At 39.0% G+C, this 20,000-nt stretch overlaps 1 protein-coding gene across 2 annotated transcripts in view; it reads right to left on the minus strand.

Moving 5' to 3' along the window:
* Positions 1 to 11,878: 11,878 nt before the first annotated feature.
* matk (megakaryocyte-associated tyrosine kinase) overlaps positions 11,879 to 20,000 on the minus strand; it is a 24,230-nt gene continuing 16,108 nt past the window's right edge. For both annotated transcript variants that reach the window (XM_087303540.1, XM_087303541.1), the window contains exons 11-13: positions 19,428 to 19,623; positions 19,022 to 19,108; positions 11,879 to 15,465 (exon numbers count right to left, since the gene is read on the minus strand). In XM_087303540.1, coding sequence (XP_087159666.1) covers positions 15,289 to 15,465; positions 19,022 to 19,108; positions 19,428 to 19,623 — 460 coding nt within the window. In that variant the 3' untranslated portion in view covers positions 11,879 to 15,288. The remainder of the gene's footprint in view (positions 15,466 to 19,021; positions 19,109 to 19,427; positions 19,624 to 20,000) is intronic.

Raw genomic sequence — 20,000 nt, forward strand, 5'->3', positions numbered from 1 at the left:
TATAAATTGGATTGACTTTAATGGAATAATGCTGCATTAAAATTACAATACAAAATTTACACAAACATTTAAAAAGTAAAACTGAGAGAGAAATAAAATACTGCACACACACATCCTAATGATTTATAAGTAACATTTAGTTATATTACATAGGTCACGTTATGTTTTACAAAGATGTGTTTTGTTTTTGTTTGCGTGTAAATCTAAATAAATAACCATATGTAATGCTCTTTATGACTTTTTTTTTAATTATCAACTAAAATACAAAAAAGGTATTCAACAAATCCAGGTATAAACCTTAGTAAAACAAGATAATAAAGTGTAATGTGTCAGTCTCATCCAATCAGCATTCAGCTGTGTCGTTTCCCATCATGCTTTTGGTAACGCAGTCTTTTGAGAGCAACTGCGGCCGACTGCTCTATCCGAGGTACCCACCTCGCGATCGCGAGAGTTTTTTGGCGCACGTCAGCGTGACATCAGAGCGAGGCGAAGGCAAGGCGGACACATTTCTAACCGGCATGCATCTTGCGGTGATCACCGGTGATCGATTCTGCGCAGATTTTGGCCAAGTCAAACGAGCCTATTGTGTCTGAATCTGTCAAACTGACATCATCAGAGAAGGAGCCAATCCAAACACTTCAAGACACACACACAAAAAAAAAATGCTCAGACTTGAGCTGCGTCCCAAATCACATACTTATGCACTATTCTACGCCATTTTGTAATATAAAGAGTGTAAGTAGTGTCGCTAGTGCGTTCACACTGAAAACTCTAAAAATAATAAGTGCACTCTAATTACCCGAATGATGCACTCATTCAGCCGGTAAAATGAAGTGTGTAATGATGGATGCACTCAATGACCGCAGGTTTGCTTGCAAAAGTGAAGAAGGTGGGGGAGTCGCAGAGGAAAGTGAAGAGTACGGAGAAGGGGTGTGCGTGTGAGGAGGGGGATCGGTAACATGAGGTGCCAGATCCGCCTTTTTCTGGCACAAATAAAGCCCTGGGGGTAGTTTCAGCTTAGCGCAAGAGTCGTTTTGAGGCGTTGCGCTACGCTGTTTAAACAGCAAATGCATTAGCGCTCATTTGTGCGCCCATAGGCGTTCTGGTCTAAAAAGGAAGGCGTTCTGAGGCGGACCGCTGGCGCGTTGCTATTTTGAGAAACTATAATAGATTTTTCATTAGACCAAAACTAACCCGGTCTAAACTCCGGCGCAGAGTTGCGCCTCGCTTACACACTGCTTAATACGCACAAGAGAGCAATAGGCAAATGCCTTTACATATGAAAAAAATTAAATATTAAGGATATATATAGGATATAATAAGAATAAATATAGAATATAAATATAAAGGATTAAAATATTACAAAACATATTATTTTCTAGCCAACATAAATATGAAAAATCACTGCTTTTATGTCTTCTTCATCTCGGGAGGCTTTTTCAGTTCATTCATAACAATTTGCTCTTGTATAATGTTATTATTATTAGCAGTATTATTTATTATATCCATATTTATATTTGTTTTATTAAAAACAAGCTTAGATTTGCCCACCTGTCAGGTTTTAGACCATATGGGGCACAGCATGTGTTTTAGGATATAACTCAGGTTTTTGAGCACACTTCATTATTATTGTTCATTTATTCGTTTGCTGGAAATTAGAACTGAATTTAGAAATAGTTTTGAAACGAAAATTTGCGCTTAACAAACGCAATTAATTATTTATAGGCTAATTGATGTCTGTGCGTAAAGGTTTCCCTATCCAACAGCGAAAGTGAAAGTGATCCATTATCTCTCATTCTCACGCAGTAGATGCTCTGTTTAACAGTTTTCTGTTAAAAAACTGTTAACTGTTTGCTTGTGAAATGCTCATTTTTTCTACTTAGACTTACTTTGCGTCCTGTAAATAGCGAATGCGCTCTTGGCGCGACGCAGCTGACTCTTAAAGGAAATTGGAGATGAGACTCTAATTGGTTTATTCTCAAAACACATCTATAACTCATTAAAAAAATAAACTCAACCCTTTTAGAGCATGCGCCACGGCGCAAGGCAGATTTCCCGTCCTTAAATTAGCAAAAACGCGTCCTGACACGCCCTGAAAGCGTTTGCGCCCTGCGTTTTGAGCTCTGCGCATAGACCGTCAAAATAGAGCCCCTTGTGTTAACAAATGCAAAGGTATTTATGAAATCCAGGCATAACACTGTATGACAAACATGCCAACACTCCCGTTTTTCCCGGAAGTCTCCCGTATTTCATCTCCCGCCACCCTCCTGTTTTGTTATTTCTCCCGGAAAACTCCCGTAACGTTAAGAACGGATTCTTAACTTCATCTTTCGTGTTGCCTTTTAATGTTTAGTAAATCTGACTCATTTAAAGTTGCGTCGCTGCGCAAAAAATCGTTCTGAATGCGTGCTACACTTCCGACTGCACAGTGTGTTTTCTTTTTCTTATGATTCACAGAGTTTTGAGGTAAGGGATGTTTTCATATGCCATTTGCTGACAGTCGGACAGGCTTCGTCCAGTTCATCAAACTCGATCCTTTAAAATCTAAATCGGGAGAAGGATAAAACAGTCTCGTAAAGGCGTTTAGAGGCTTTTGCCAACAAACTGTTATTCCTGAATGTGCTGACGATTTAGATCAGGGGTGTCAAACTCAATTCCTGGAGGGCCGAAGCCCTTCACAGTTTAGTTCCAACCCTGCTCCAACACACTTACCTGTAGGTTTCAAACAAGCCTGAAGGACTCAATTAGTTTGATCAGGTGTGTTTAATTAGGGTTGGAACTAAACTGTGCAGAGCTGCGGCCCTTTTGGAACTGAGTTTGACACCTGTGGTTTACACGCATCAGCTGCCGACCGGAAGTTCTTAGCATTTTCCTTATGCCTAGTTCAGACTGCGTGATTTTAGCCCCGATTTTGGCCCGCCGACAGGTTTTGAGAAATCGCCGACAAATGCCTGAAATCACAGGCAAATCGCTGCTCGTGCACGTGAGTGACAATCACACAGTATGAACTATCAAAGACGCGATCTGAGAGAAAAGCCGATGTCTGTGAGATATTTGGCGTGCTGAATATCTGGAGCTGTCGGCGATTCAAATCATGCCGTGTGAATTGAGTTTAGACTGAAAATAACATCAGCGATCGCCTACAGCCAATGAGAGAGCAGCTTTCACTTGTGTGTGCGTGTGTGTATACCTGCTGCAGGCCAGCGGGAGGCTGGGCGAGAAGTTAAAAGCGCTCTTTTTCGGTTTATTTGGACCCACGAAATGGAGGAAAACTAGTGGAGGTTTGACAGGACTCAGGAGCAACTGTGTCTGTTTGACGTTTCATACAGAAAGAAATTAGTTTATTATCAATGTTGAGGAGAAATGGCTAATTCCCTTTAAACACCAGGTGAGCAAACATGTACATGTTCTACCCCATTAAAGGCTTCTTTCTCATTATGTAGTTAATAACAAAAGATATACTACATGTTTTTGGCTGTGAGACGTAGTTTGGACGAAGTTGTCGGCGATTCTTCCTATAGTAAAGTCATGCAATGTGAATGTCCCTGTCGCCGAACCATCTTGCAGTGTAAACAAAGCAGCGACAAAACGCCAGCCCAGATAGTCATGCAGTGTGAAAACATCTGTGACACGACTACTTTGAAAATCATGCAGTCTGAACTCGGCATTACACATACACGCAAAGCATAATGGGTAATTTTGCGTTCTAAGAAAAAGGTCTATACAATAATATATTTGTGCATATAGATTAGTCAGTACTGAAGCCAAATCTGGAGCTAATCTGACAAAATAACCTATGATAACAGCCCAAAAACTAGTACAGCCAAATGTATGTTAGAGAAAAATATTAAATACAAGTTTAAAAAAAGGAAAAATCAAGAGAAGCAAAAAAAAAAAGGAAAAATGTAGTATATTGTAATTTATTTTTGCATTATTTTGCTTGAATTTAATTGTATTATCATTCAATTTCTAAATATGTTTGATGAGTAAATTAATATATCTGTTTAATAAATCTGTTTTGTTTAAATGCACCACAATTCCTCACCTTTATTCACTGAAAAATGCATCAAAATATTCACTTTCAAAATGGGCTGTACTCAATTATGCTGAGCACTGTACTTTGTCTATGAATTTAGGTGTTTTTACAGCAAATGTCACATCCATAACGCCGGAATGAAGTTTGTTTTGAACTCTCTTTAACCAGTTCAGTTTAGCATCAGTGTGTGTTTTACGCTCTTCGTTCTGCCGGATCAAAAGACAGTTTACGTGCCTGAGCGCACAGGAAGAATATGGGTGAACTTTCCTCTTTAGGACATAATCTGACGCTCCTGATTAAAGCAGATATTCTGGACGCATCCCTGCCTTTAATTGGCTGATTAGATGCCTCGCCTGTCAGTCAAACTGCTTTTCTCCACCCCGGCGTTCTAAAAGGGTCCCGAGTCTCCTCCCACTCTGACATCACTGAGCAAATCTTTCCATGACTGCCAGAGATTAAGCAAGAGCACGTAAGCGCTTAAATACACACACTTACTGCAATATTGAGAAACGCAAGGTCAAAGTTCACTCATTTTTTTTTCATTTATTGTATTGTATGTAGATCAGTGGTTCTCAGACTTTTTTCACCGAGTACCACCTCAGTCTCTCCAAGTACCCCATAATGACCAGTATTGAAATACAGTAGCGTAGCGGGCCTAATTAAACAGCTACAGCTGTGTACAGTTCAAAAACAAGCCAGAATAATTCCTATTATTAAAAACATTTATTATTGTCAGCCACTTTAAACATTATTAACAGGTTGATTATTAACACTGCACTGTGCTTACAGGAAAATAAATAAATAAAACATCAATGTTTAATTCAATGTACATTTAAAAAAACTAAACTATACTGTTCTTAAAAAGTAAAGAGAAAACTGCTTTGCTTAAATGTAAAGAAATACCATATAGTAGTAGTCTATTCATCAAAACCTGCAAATGTTTCTTGGACCTCATCAATCTTGGCTAAACATCACCATTTTCATATATAAACTTTTTTTGATACATTTTGAAATATATGTGACATATTTGTATAGACCTTTTTCTTGGAACGCAAAATTACCCATTATGCTTTGCGTGTATGCGAAAGGAGAATGCGAAGAACTTCCGGTCGGCAGCTGATGCGTGTAAACAGGCACATTTGGACAGCTTTGAAACGATAGCTTTAATCTATTTTACCTGCTTTTATACTCTTTGAACTAATACTGTTGTCCATCAGCAGCATCTCCTGGACTGACCATTTAAAGAAATGCGATCTAATAGTGTAGCGGCTTACCAATGCCGCTATTGTTGGTAGAGTGAGCAAGTTTTTAACGCGTAAAAGACAGAGTCCGTAAGCAAATAGATGCAAATAAAAACATATTTATTGTCCAATCAACTTCCAATCAACATAATTACTCAATCGCTTTCCTTTATCTAAAAGCACACTTCTCTGTTACCTTCAATTACGAGATGATACAATACGGTCAAAAACTGTGTGCTTCCTACCAACACTGTCTTCCTCCATGCAGTGAAGCCACAGTTATATAGTGCCGTACTGACACCTTGTGGCCAATCGCCAATATACAATGTATGGCTCCTACAAATAGGATGGAAAACAGCTGCTGTGAGGCGTTTCCCCCTCGTTGTCAGATGGCATCTTCTGTGGTTTAAATGAAGCCTCGTCATCGCTAAAGTCAACATTTTCTCTTTATTTCAAATATATAACCAACCCAAACAAATGTCATTCAGCAAAATGTTTGACACACACACGTAGGCTGTACTGTGCCACTGACACACTGATTTAATAACTGTGACAATGTGAAAATATAGGCTAGTGTCACTTCGAAATGACAGAAAAACACAAACCGTGGTGAAAACAACACACGAAATAAAACACAAACGGCTCGCGATTAGAATGAACAGCAAATCAGCCAGCAGAGGATCAATAACAGACTTTTATTGCTCATTTTTGTAAATTGCTCGACTTTCATACCTGTTAAGTTTCATGAGTACTCTGTTTTGCTCTCTTTCTGAGTGTGTGTGTGCGTGCGTGTTGAAGAGCCGCTGAGCTAACAGCTGACAGGCCGGGAACGCGCACACACACACTGTATTTCTGACGGCAGACACGTGTACTAGGAGAACGTTTTTCTCGAATTTCTGACGCGCTTGAACCACACGTGACAGATTATAACGGCTTTAACAGACACATTTCTAGGTTGTGTGTCACAAAAACACTCTGTTATCATATCTGTTTAAAAAACGTTATTTTCGGAGCGCAAATTGCCAGTTGTACACGCCGTAAAAGGAAGTTTTTAGCATTCTACCGGAAGATGCTGGTCGCTTTGGCGCCCTCCATGCAGCAGCCATGAAAAAGGTCTATATCTTTAAAATCTAAACATTAACTTGTATTTTAAATATTTGGCGCTGCACGCATCTTCCTCTGGCTCTGCCCCAAGCAGATTGATTTTTAACATCCGATGACGCGATGCGCTAAACATTCTAACGCCCCATTCACACTGGACGTCAGCTTCAACGCTTCTTATTCACTTGGAATGGGTTGCCGAACTGCATTGTTGAAGCGTCAGCCAATCAGATCGCTGGATGCAAATACACCAGCTCAGACAGTGGCCTATTGCCAACTAATTTCCTGATTTCATTGGCTAACGCTGCTATGACGATCGCGTCAGCTCTAACTTTAGTCAAGCGTTGACTCTGAAGCCCTGTGTGAATGGGGCGTCAGCACACCAGCGATGTACGCTCCAGAAAACAGCCGGTGCTGATCACATTGGTGTTATCGTACGTGTCAAAGGGTTAAAAGTGTGTTCATTTTATTCTTTTAAGCCCGTGTGCCACTAGTGGTAAACACAGTTTAAGAACCACTGATTTAGATAGTGTGTGTTTGTGTGTGTAAATATATATACTACCTGACAAAAGTCTTGTCTTCAATCTCATTTGTAAGAGCAGCAAATAATAACTCGACTTCTAGTTGATCATTTGGAGAAGTGGCAGAAGGTGGGTTTTTCTGATGAATCATCTGTTGATCTGCGTCCCAATCATCACAAACACTGCAGAAGAACTACTGGAACACACATGGAGCCAAGATTCTCACAGAAATCAGTCAAGTTTGGTGAAGGAAAAATCATGGTTTGGTTACATTCAGTATGGGTGTGTGCGAGAGATCTGCAGAGTGGATGATCAGCATCAACAGCCTGAGGTATCAAGACATTTGTGCTGCCCATTACATTACAAACCACAGGAGAGGGACAATTCTCCAGCAGGACAGCGCTCCTGCTCATACTTCAGCCTCCATATCAAAACTCCTGAAAGCAAGGTCAAGCTGCTCCAGGATTGGCCAGCCCAGTCACCAGATATGAACATTATTGAGCATGTCTGTAAGATGGAGGAGGAGGCATTGAAGATAATTCCAAAGAGTCTTGAGGAACTCTGGGAGTCCTGCAGGAACGCTTTCTTTGCCATTCCAGATGACTTTATTAATCAGTGATTTGAGTCATGTCAGAGATGTATGGATGCAGTCCTCCAAGCTCATGATGGAGTCAGACACAATATTCATTCTGTCTCCACTGCAGCAGGACTTTATATTCTATACTGGACATTATTTCTGTTCAGTGACGAGACTTTTGTCTCAGCAAAGTCAGATCTTACTGTCCTAATTAAATAAAGAAGTGTAGAAATTATAAGATAATAGGCTGAAATGAGCACAAATTCAAAATGGTTTCATTTCTAGTTGAAAAAAACGAAAATACAAAGTAAAAACAGGGACAAAACATTGTGAGATAAGAGCAAAAGTTTTAATATGATCTTAGGACTATTATGAGACACTACGGAAAAAAAACACGTCTTTTTAATTAAAATGTTCAATCTGAAGTCCATATCTCAGTATTTCAGCACTCTTTCTCTTTATGCATAAAAACAGCACTTCTCTCCTCAGCACAGAGCAGGGCTTTAAAAATCCTCTGGAAGAATTTCATCTCATCCTGTTTGAGGATTAAAAACAGAATAAAGTTGAGGAATTCAATCTGCCGACGGTCTCAAGGGTGGCAGACTAACATCAACAAATCAGAGCAATGAGAAAAATAAAACATCGAAATCATTTCCTTTGAGACTCCGGGACATGTGATTTCACTCCAAAATCAGCTTGAATTTGACAGTGCCTTAAATGGTGCTTGTGTAAAACTCATCATCACGATGCATATTAAACATCTTAAAGGAGCAGATATGAGATAGTAATCCAGGACGAACACAACACTTCATCAATGTAACAATCCGTTATACGTTTTTTTGCTTGAGAAAGAGTGATTAGACGTTCTGTAAAAATCAATTTCCTCTTTATTTGTGTTTTTTCAATAAATAAATACATTTCTGAAATGCATGTACATCTGAATGTCATTCTACAGGACCTCATTGAGGACTGTAGCAGATGACATTTAAGAATACATTTTTAAAACTGGGTGAGGCGTATCAGAACATGACTGGATCATCTTCCACCCAAAATAAAAACAAAAGAAAAAAATAAACATTTATTAAATAATACTTAAGCGCATTTCCCAACCGAAATCCATATGTTAATTAAAGGTGCAGTATGTAAGCTCGACACCCAGTGGTTGAACTAGGTATTGCACTCCTGATTCAAAACACATGCAAGCTCAGGTTGCCAGATTGAGAACACCAACAGTGTGCCTGAAAGTCGAACCTAAAGGCTGATTTAAGTCGTGTTATAAACAAAAGCAAAGGCACATGATAGAAGGAATATTTTCCATATTAAAAGGAGGTTTTTTTCTAACAACACCTGGAATTTGTTGCAGCTGAACCACAGAAAACCGACAATGATCAGCTCAGGTACACCTCATGTGCTTTATTCAGCGTTAAATGCTAATGATGCGAGTTTGAATGTCATTTTACATGACATTTATTGCCATACTACTGAAAGCAGCAGCAGATAGTTCACCTTAGATCTTGAAAAAATATAATAATCTGTTTGAAATTGAATATCAGAACTGTGATTAGCATGTATTAATTAGATTATAAACCATTTTGTTGGAGTGCAGTGAGTGCACTATTCTGTGTGGCTGTATTTAAACGTGTCGAGTTTTGTCTGGTGCAAACAGCCCATTTGCCTAAAAATCAAATCTCATCCTGTAGCGTGTTGTTAGGACACGGTGTTACAGTGTAGTTTGCTCACCTAATGTTTACGTTCCTAACATTGATATTTATTTGCTAATTAACCACCTCATGTGGAATTCTGAATCTGCCTCTCATTTCGGAGTCTGCTACTGTCCACCAGAGGTCGCATTTCAGTCACGGAAACAAACTTTAAGATTCTGATTGAATGAATGCAATACGTGGCTTTCCATCAAGGCAACCTGGCTGCTGAAATATAATTGGCTAAAGTAGCAGTGGGCGGGTTAAAGCGACCAAAACAAAAACAGACGTTCCGACATGTACAACACATTTTCAAATGAGAATATCTGACTTCAGTCAGCGCAATAGCCTAGTGGTTAGCGCACTGACATATGGTGCAGTAGCACCTCAGGGCGTCCCGAGTTCGAATCCTGGCTCGAGGACATTTCCTCACCCTACCCCCCCTCTCTCCTGCTTAGTTTCCTGTCTGAAAATACTGTTCTGTCCTCTCAATAAAGGCAAAAAGGCCAAAAATAAATCTTTAAAAATAAATAAAAGAATATCTGACTTCAGCATTGTCTTTCAGATAAACAAGAAGGTTCACTTGGCAAGTTTTTGAAATATCTGCAATCATATTAATGTATTTTTATGCTTTAGAAAAGTCAAAAACTTACATACAGCACCTTTAAGCAAAGCAAAATTGACATTTAAAATAATGATATACTATTTAGAAGTATTTACATGTTCTTGCTTACTCATTGATTCATAATTATGAGATAAAGTTACAGCTGTATTTATGATGCAACGGAAATTATGAGATGACAACATGAGACAAAATAAAAATGAGAAAAAAATGAAATAAAAGTCCAAATTATGACAGTTCAAACTGTGATTTATAGTGATATTTAGTACAATATGAACTAAGGTTATAGTTATAATTATGAGATAAAAGTTGACAAATTTATAATTATGAGATAAAAAGGCGAAATACTGACATAAGATCAACTATGAGCTAAAAACATGACATCAGTCAACAATAACAAGTTATAATCTTGCAATAATACACAATTATGACAAGGTAATAATTATGAGATGACACAATTATGAGGGTAAAAAGTATCAATTTTGTCTGTTTAGTCTCATTATTATGCCTTACGATGAATTAAAGTACAAAACCATATGTAATATTAGTTTAATATTACAATAATGGCACCAATTTAGACAATTATTAAAACATAAAAAAAGAAATCAAGAGTATTGTTGTAGCGATACTGCAATAAAATTTTAAAAACGTCCATTTCCCGCTAACATTTGAGCACGTTCGTAAACATCGCTGATTTGCCGTTGTGTTCACATGCTCAACAGAAATGACTGTGATTGGCCGTGAAGGTCATCAGTTCACCAAACTCACCGCTGTTTACTGAATGTAACCACAGATACAGGGACACTGGAGTGTTTTAAAGTCACAAAGATCAGCTGGTCTGCTTATAAATGTAAATTTAAGTCAGTATGGTGTGAAAGTTTTTTTATTCCTTTTTGGGGACAAAGGAATAGGTTACCAAGTCGCGCGAAATACATTTTGCCCGTAGTTATTTGAATTGTTCAGAAACATTAGGAGGGTGGGTAAGCGCAGCTTTTTGTTTATTATTTCAGGGAGTGCACTTCATGGGTGCCCAGACCCGGATTGGCTAATCAGGAGGACCGGGCGAATTCCCGGTGACTCGGTCCGTTTTTTGGCCGCGAGGGCCATTGTCCCTAGCTGCGTGCACTCTCAGCAGTCACACTTTTTTCATTTATTTATTAATTTGACCATAGCCTCACTCTTTTTTTATTATTATTTTTATTTAAAAATAAATTATTATTTTTTTATTTATTTTCTCGCAGTCCAATGAGCAAAATGCAGCCTGCAGGTTAATGATGATGTACTATCATTCAACCCCAAACAGCGGCACCCTAGTCATACCCGTCAACCCTACTTTTTTTTCCCGGAATTCTCCCGTATTTTACAGTTATATCCCGCTATCATCCCGTAAAGGTATTTTCCCGTATTTCTCCCGTATTTTCAGTCTTTCTCTGAAGAGCCGAGCCTCCCTATACACAACCTATACCGCCGAACCACCAGGGGCCGCCCCTTGCTCTTAAAGGGTCACGAAACACCAAAACACATTTTTTGAGCTGTTGACAGTCGTATATGTGTCCCACACTGCTAAAAACACTATTAGGACACCTATATTTCACTAAAAAGTGTAAATTGGTTGTTTTTGCGTTATTTCAAGCAAATTCGTACTTCCTGTTTGAAACGAATTTTGAAGCTGCGTCACGGTCATGACATAATAGCGTGTATTCCAGCGTGCAGACTGGACGTCTGTGCCAGAGTGAGTCTTATTACGTCTTACAGTGTGATGCATTAATGCATGAGTAAAGCTTGGTTCAAACCAATCAGCGCGCTCTATTGTGCAACTTCATTAATATTCATTACTATCACAGTGTTTAGACGACAGAGACGCCACATTGTGTTGGCAAAACAAGCGTGAAGTGTTGCTTTTATAGTTTGCTGCAGTTAAGTTTCGGTTTCATTTTATCTCTGTGAGAGCTCAGACTCACGTGTGGATTAACAGTGTACGCGACGCGCGACAACAATAACTTACGTGTCTTAGGAGGATTATTGTTCACCTGAGAGCTGTTCTCATCTGCAAACGCTGAAATCCGGATTCGCTTGTAACGTTAGTCTCCTCTTAATAAAGACGCGGCTCTAGTTGCTGTGGATTGTCCTGTCTCTACAGATTTGGTAAGTGAGCGACCAGTGCTCTTTGTTTATTCAGTTTGTTCGTATTGAATAAAGTTAACTATTGCACTGAGTGCAAACATAGCACCGCATTTTGTGACCGGAATAACACACGCGGCTTTCTGACGCTACCTGTCGTGTGCATCTAAGTTTCTGGGAAATGCGGAGGGTTTTTTTTCTCTCATTCGCCGTGCGGTATCAAACGTTGCATGAAAAATACACGCTTAGAGCAGTTCCTCGAATCAAATATCGCGTTTGTCGCGAGGGGCATGAATGAATTCCCTGAATAAAAGAGCCAAACTGCAGTTAAAGTCCACCATTTAATAATTTGGCAAATAATTCGACTACACATGTCCATGTAGGTTAAACACCATTACTTTCTCATGTGTGTGTATTTTGACTGAAACTCGCGCGTGCCCAAATAGACACTCCCACACCATCCCACTTTAGTTCCTCCAACACTCCCCCCTAAACAGAGCTGGACACGCCCACTTTTCTGACTTTTTCCAAAGTAGAGGTGTGAAAACACAATGCTGAAACGAGGGGGTTTCATGGCCCTTTAAATGCGCGTCTGTTCTGTGCTTTCTCTTTGTTTAGGAATGAAAACATGGAAACACTTATAAATAAATATAAAAAATGGCGCGATTCCCTTTCCTTTTGATTACAGGTGCCGTCGCGCCTCCTATACAATCCTCAAAACAGTCATATAATGGTGCATGACGGTCAGCTGACGTGCTCCATACTGATAAACAGACGCCCAAATGATTTCCCAAACGGATTCTGTACACGCTATTTGAAGCGAAGTGAAAGTCTGGCTTTTGGGTGCGTGTTTAAACAGATATATACTCATAATTAGTAATAATAACATATAAACATGTCGATCTTGGTGTTTTTTTTTTTTTCAAACAACTAATTTCGTCTTAAATGAGCATAAAAAGTTAGGAAAGCAATCGAATGCTTTCATTATGATGTTAGATGTGTGCATTTTTAAAGTGACACCTCTGTTTTTTTAATGTAATCAAACAAAAAGAATCTAAATAAATGAGAGATTCATTGGTTGCTTTTAAATCAGAATGTGTAAGTTATACAGTGGAGAAACACCTAATGAGATTTGATAGCTTGATTCTATATCATTATAACAGCTAATAATTTTAATAAGCTGAACTGTTTGCTAAAGAATTTGCTGCTAATGTCTATATTGATTTTTTCTTTTGTTAATAATCCCTTATTATGGTGGGCATATCCCTTATTTTCACATCCAAATGTTGACAGGTATGACCTTAGTGAATATAAGAATTCTACTAATTAATATTAATGAATATTACTCCTGTTCAATGAAAATCAGATGATCCACTACATTAATTAATCTGACATAGCTTGATTAGAAATCTGAAAAGAGGAGAAAAAGATTAGGCCATCAATAGAAAGTAACACTGTGGTCAAAAGAGTTTTGCAGATAACAGAGCAATACCTATTTTTTATTCCTAACGCACCAGCATAACAGCGCCATTGTGGTCAGCACGTTGCGTTACGATGCTGCTGACCTGAGTTCAAACCTTACATGAGCGAGTAATTTTTTTTTTCACTTTTAGTGTTAAGACATATAATAGTGCTTGTGTTTCTTATGTAGGTGTACATATATTTTATTTTTATTTTTTGTGTGACCACCGTTACAAAGGACTGGACATCTATAATGAATTTTGCACAGAATATATATTCAGATATTGCAGGAAAGGACATTGTGATTTTTAAAAAAATAGTGTTGGAGATTTAGCGACCCTTTAATCTTCTCATATTTATGAAAAACATTTCAAGTTCTAAAGCAGCTGTGTCCTTCAAAAAGACGTGATCGTGTCATCAGAAACTGAATTGGAAATGACCTTATTTTAATATAGTCAGTCGTGAACTGAGGTGGGCCGGTCTACGGCTTGAAACTCCAGGGCTGAAAAGGAGTCCCACTCTTGCCCTTACGCCCCATTCACACGGGGCGTCAGCGTCAACACTTCCTATTGACTTTGAATGGGTGATGTCAGGCGTTGCTGAACAGCATTGTGGATCCGTCAGCGCCGCTTCAGAGGCGTTGCTCGCTACAGAAGTTGAGACTAGCTCAACTTTTCAAGCGCCGACAGAAACGTCAGCCAATCAGATTGCTGTATGCAAATACACCAGCTAGATAGTGGCCTATTGCTGACTGAATTTCATTGGCTGACGCTTCTATGACGATCGCTTCAGCCCCAACTTCAGACACGCCTTCAGTCAAGCATTGACGCTGAAGCCCCGTGTGAATGGGGGTGTTATGGCATCACATACGCTGAAGATTTCGATTTCTTTTTCACCTTTTTATTTTCATTCGTAAGTTTACAGGGGATCCTGTGTTCTAGTTTAGGTGGCTTTTCAGTTTTGTTTAGTTCTTTGCTTTGGTGGTTTCTTTTCCCCTGTAACTTCTCCATATATTTCCTGCAGTAATAATCTAACATTCTAAACGTTACGATTATTCTCCCTAGACAACTTAATAAATCGTAACACTGATATACGAGCGATCCGCTGATGGATCAACTGATCTACACGGCTTTAAAATGCTCCAGTGTTCCTGTATTTGTGCTTACACTCAGTAAACAGCGGTGAGTTCAGTGAACTGATGACCTTCATGGCCAATCACAGTCATTTCTGTTGAGCATGTGAACACAATGGCAAATTAGTGCTGTTTAAGAACGTGCTCAAATGTTAGCAGGAAATGGACGTTTTTAAAATTTCAGTAGCGATTGGTACTGAATGCCAGTACCGTGACAACACTAGTCAAGAGTTAAAGTCTTCTTAATTGTCAAGAAAATACAACAAAGGAATGTATTATCCTAAAATAGGCTTAACTTTCATGCAAAATCTCGATTATACTTTTGATTGTGTGATGAAATGCCTGAACACGCTTTCCAGAAATTCACCCAATCAACCAAAAGCCATAAAATCAAACGTAACACATGAATATAATGTGCGTTTACAAAAGAACGAAGTAAAAGTGAGGCTGTGCGTCCACCGAAGTTGACTGTTTTCTGTTGTTGTCAATGCTAGCTTTGCATTTTTCAGCATAGTGATGCACTGAGCGGGCGCTCATATCAGTGCATATCAGTGTCTCTTTTGAGCTAGCCGTCCAATCACAGTGGAGATGGGGCGGGACAATAAATAAATATCTGCTAAAGACTTTCAACTTTTAACGGTACAGCGCAGGTTACTCTGTATATTAACAGCCAGCAATGTGCTGCAAAACACGTTCACAGCTACGCATGATTAGCACTGCACTTGCGTAAAAAAAAAACGCTTGGGTGGACACGCAGCCTGAGTGTTGGGTAAACCTCATGTGTGCAGTTTCAGCTCTTTTTCCAGTCGCTCTCGCAGTTTGTGGAACGACGGCCTCTTCTTGGGCTCCGTCTGCCAGCAGGACGTCATGATGCTGTAAACGTCTGCGGGACATTCGTCTGGAGGCTCCATCCGGTAACCCTTTTCCACACACTCCTTCACCTCATTCACAGTCTGACAATAAAGAACATGCCAGATGAAGCGACAGTGATTGAGCTGTGATGATGCATCGATACAATACGTTTCGATACGATGCGTAGATTGTATCTTAGATTTTCTGAAAACCATGTAATTCTCCGTAGAATGGATTCTGAGCTTAGCTTTTAACCGTAAACTGAACTCTAGGCTAGATTTAAACATCAGATGGCGCTCTAGGCTAGTTTTAACAGCAAATTGATCTCTATGATAGTTTTTTTTAACAGCAGATGGCGCTGTAGGCAAGCTTTTTACAGGAGATGGAGCTCCAGGCTAGTTTTTTTCAACAGCAGATGGTGCTCTAGGCTGGTTTTAACAGCAAATTGATCTCCATGATAGTTTTTCCAATAGCAGATGGTGCTGTAGGCTAGTCTTTTACATAAGATGGAGCTCTAGGCTAGTTTTTAAACAGCAGAAGGCGCTTTAGGCTACTTTTTTAACAGGAGATGTTGCTCTGTGCTAGTTTGTAACAGCAAATTGATCTCTATGATAGTTTTTTTTAGCAGCAGATTGTGCTCTAGACTACTTTTAAACAGCAGATGGCACTCTAGGCTAGATTTCAACACCAAATAATCGCTATGTTTGCTTTTTCAACAGTAGAAGGCACTGTAGGCTATATTTCTAACAGCAGACCCTACTGAAAAAACAGCTTAAACCAGCCTAGGCTGGTCGGCTGGTTTTAGCTGGTCAACCAGGCTGGTTTTAGAGGGGTTTTAGAGCTAAAACCAGCTTGACCAGCCTGGTTTAAGCTGGACATAGCAGATTTTGGCTGGGCTCCCATCCTGGCTAGGCTGGTCAAGCTGGTTTTAGTTGGTCATCTCCCAGCCTGTCCAGCTAAGACCAGGCTGGAAATGGCTGGAAACCAGCCTGGAAGTGTACAAAACCCCTCTAAAACCAGGCTGGTCGACCAGCTAAAACCAGCCAACCAGCTTAAGCTGGTTTAAGCTAAATGTTTCAGCAGAGGATGGATCTCAGGGATAGTTTTTCCAACAGCACACAGCACTCTAGGCTTGTTTTAGCAGAAGATGGAGCGCTAGGCTAGTTTATAATAGCAGATAATACCCAAGGTTAGTTTTTAACAGCAGAAGTCACTCTAGGTTAGTCTTTAACAGCAGATGGTGCGCTAAGGCTAGTATTTTCAACAACAGATGGTGCTCTAGGCTAGTTTTTCCATCAGTGCACAATGGTCTAGGCTAGTTTTACCAAAGATGGAGTGGTAGGCTAGTTTATAATAACAGATAATGCTCTAGTCTAGTTTTTATCAGAAGATGGAGCGCTGGGCAAGTTTTTAGCAGCAAACGGTGCTCTAGACTAGTTTCTAATAGCGATGACACTCTGGGCGAATAGCAGTCGGCACTCTAGGCTGTTTTTTTAACAGCAGACAGTGCTCTAGGTTAGCTTTTATCAGCAGACAGAGCTCTAGGCTAGTTTTTAACCGTAGATGATGCTCTAGGCTACTTTTTAACAGCAAGTGGCACTCTAGGCTAGTTTTCAGCAGCAAACGGATCTCTAAGTTATTTTTTCAACAGAAAATGGCACTGTAAGCTAGTTTTTAACATGAGATGGTGCTCTAGGCTAGTTTGTCCAACAGCACACAGCGCTTTTAGCTAGTTTTAGCAAAAGATTGAGCGCTAGGCTAGTTTACATTAGCAGATAATGCTCTAGGTTAGTTTTTAACAGCAGACAGTGCTCTTGGCTAATATCTTAAACATCAGATGGTGCTCAAGGCTACTTTTCAACAGCAGATGATGCTCTAGTCTAGTTTTTCAATAACAGATGGTGCTCTAGGCTAGTTTTTAACAGCAGATGGTGCTCTAGTCTAGTTTTTTCAACAACAGATGGTGGTCTAGGCTAGTTTTTAACAGCAGATGGTGCTCTAGTCTAGTTTTTTCAACAACAGATGGTGCTCTAGGGTAGTTTTTTCAACAACAGATGGTGGTCTAGGATAGTTTTTAACAGCAGATGGTGCTCTAGGCTAGTTTTTAACAGCAGATGATGCTCTAGTCTAGTTTTTTCAACAACAGATGGTGCTCTAGGGTAGTTTTTTCAACAACAGATGGTGGTCTAGGCTAGTTTTTTCAACAACAGATGGTGCTCTAGGCTAGTTTTTAACAGCAGATGATGCTCTAGTTTTTTCAACAACAGACGGTGCTCTATGCTAGTTTTTAATAGCAGATTATGCTCTAGGCTAGTTTTTAATAGCAGATGATGCTCTAGTCTAGTTTTTTCAACAACATACGGTGCTCTAGGCTAGTTTTTTATTAGCAGATGGTGCTCTAGGCTAATTTTTAATAGCAGATGACGCTCTAGTCTAGTTTTTTCAACAACAGACTGTGCTCTAGACTAGTTTTTAACAGCAGATGGTGCTCTAGGCTAGTTTTTCAATAACAGATGGTGCTCTAGTCTAGTTTTTTCAACAACAGATGGTGCTCTAGGCTAGTTTTTAACAGCAGATGGTGCTCTAGTCTAGTTTTTTCAACAACAGATGGTGCTCTAGGCTAGTTTTTAACAGCAGATGGTGCTCTAGTCTAGTTTTTTCAACAACAGATTGTGCTCTAGGGTAGTTTTTTCAACAACAGATGGTGGTCTAGGCTCGTTTTTAACAGCAGATGGTGCTCTAGGCTAGTTTTTAACAGCAGATGATGCTCTAGTCTAGTTTTTTCAACAACAGATGGTGCTCTAGGGTAGTTTTTTCAACAACAGATGGTGGTCTAGGCTAGTCTTTTCAACAACAGATGGTGCTCTAGGCTAGTTTTTAACAGCAGATGATGCTCTAGTTTTTTCAACAACAGACGGTGCTCTATGCTAGTTTTTAATAGCAGATTATGCTCTAGGCTAGTTTTTAATAGCAGATGGTGCTCTAGTCTAGTTTTTTCAACAACATACGGTGCTCTAGGCTAGTTTTTAATAGCAGATGGTGCTCTAGGCTAATTTTTAATAGCAGATGACGCTCTAGTCTAGTTTTTTCAACAACAGACTGTGCTCTAGACTAGTTTTTAACAGCAGATGGTGCTCTAGGCTAGTTTTTAACAGCAGATGGTGCTCTAGGCTAGTTTTTAACAGCAGATGATGTTATAGTCTAGTTTTTTCAACAACAGACGGTGCTCTAGGCTAGTTTTTAACAGCAGATGGTGCTCTAGGCTAGTTTTTAAACAGCAGATGATGCTCTAGTCTAGTTTTTTCAACAACAGATGGTGCTCTAGGCTAGTTTTTCCAACAGCACACAGCGCTCTAGGCTACTTTTAGCAGAAGATGAAGCGCTAGGCTAACTTATAATAGCAAATAATGCTCTAGACTAAAATCACTTATTTGCTAGGTTGAGTCACTCTTGTAATTTACTTAAACCTTTTTGTATGGAATTGGAGTCAAACAGAGTTCTGCTGTTGGTAAAACTTAAAGCTCAAAATTAATTCAGTGTATTCAGAAAATCTTAAAATCGATGCCGAATCTTTTCTCAATTTGCATCGCAATCAATTTATCACCACAGCTCCACTAATCCACCAAGAAATGAGAAAAGATGGGGGAAAATACTCACCATTTTGGGATACGGTTGTCTGCCGTATGAGAAGATTTCCCATAAAAGCACTCCGTAACTCCAGACGTCTGACTGAGTGGAGAATTTCTACAAAAGCACACAACATAAGGGTTTTTAGCAAGAGTTTGGTTATCACTTCCATACATAGCCTTACCAAGTCATTTGTAAGATGAAATAAATTAAAATTTAAATTATAATAAGTTATGGTAATAACAGTACATGTGCATCACATCACTTGCTCTCAATTACCCACGGGATGTTTTTTCGTGATTAAGGTGAATACAGCATGTTCAAAGCAAACAATGTGCACAGTAAATATGATATGAGGTATAAATATGATGAGAACGCTTTTGATCTTGGATGGATGTAAACCTGTTGTAGGAAACCAATTAAACTCTATTCTCACTTTATTCTTCAAGGCTTCTGGTGCGGTCCACTTCACGGGTAACTTTGAGTTGTCGACCGCCATTGAACCGACCCTCGCCAAACCGAAATCACTGATTTTGGCGACACCGTCTTCAGAGACGAGAATGTTGCGTCCAGCCAGATCTCGATGCAGGAGCTTCTTTGACTCCAGGTGCTCCATTCCTTCACATACATCTCTAAAAAAAACACACACACAGATAAATATGACTCACATAAATGATTATTAAAATATTCCCTGCTTATTCCTAATGCTAAATGATATTATATGACAATTATTGAGAGTTGCATTTGACATTGAGTCAAAATATTTACGTAATTTAAATTTATTTATAAAACTAAATAATAAATGAAATTAAGCTTAATAAATTGATGTAAAGACTGTTTTTTATGACCAAAAACAGAAAAATTGCTTAAAATAAGATATAAAAATAGCAATTTTGTTTAAAAAAAAATTACAATGATTCTGATTAATACAAAGCTAAATTATTAATAAATAAATAAATAATACAAAAACATAATATGAAACAACATAAAAGATGTACGGAAATATGAA

This window comes from Danio rerio, chromosome 22 (assembly GCF_052040795.2).
Source record: "Danio rerio strain M-AB ecotype USA chromosome 22, GRCz13ab, whole genome shotgun sequence".
In the NCBI taxonomy this organism is placed as follows: domain Eukaryota; kingdom Metazoa; phylum Chordata; class Actinopteri; order Cypriniformes; family Danionidae; genus Danio; species Danio rerio.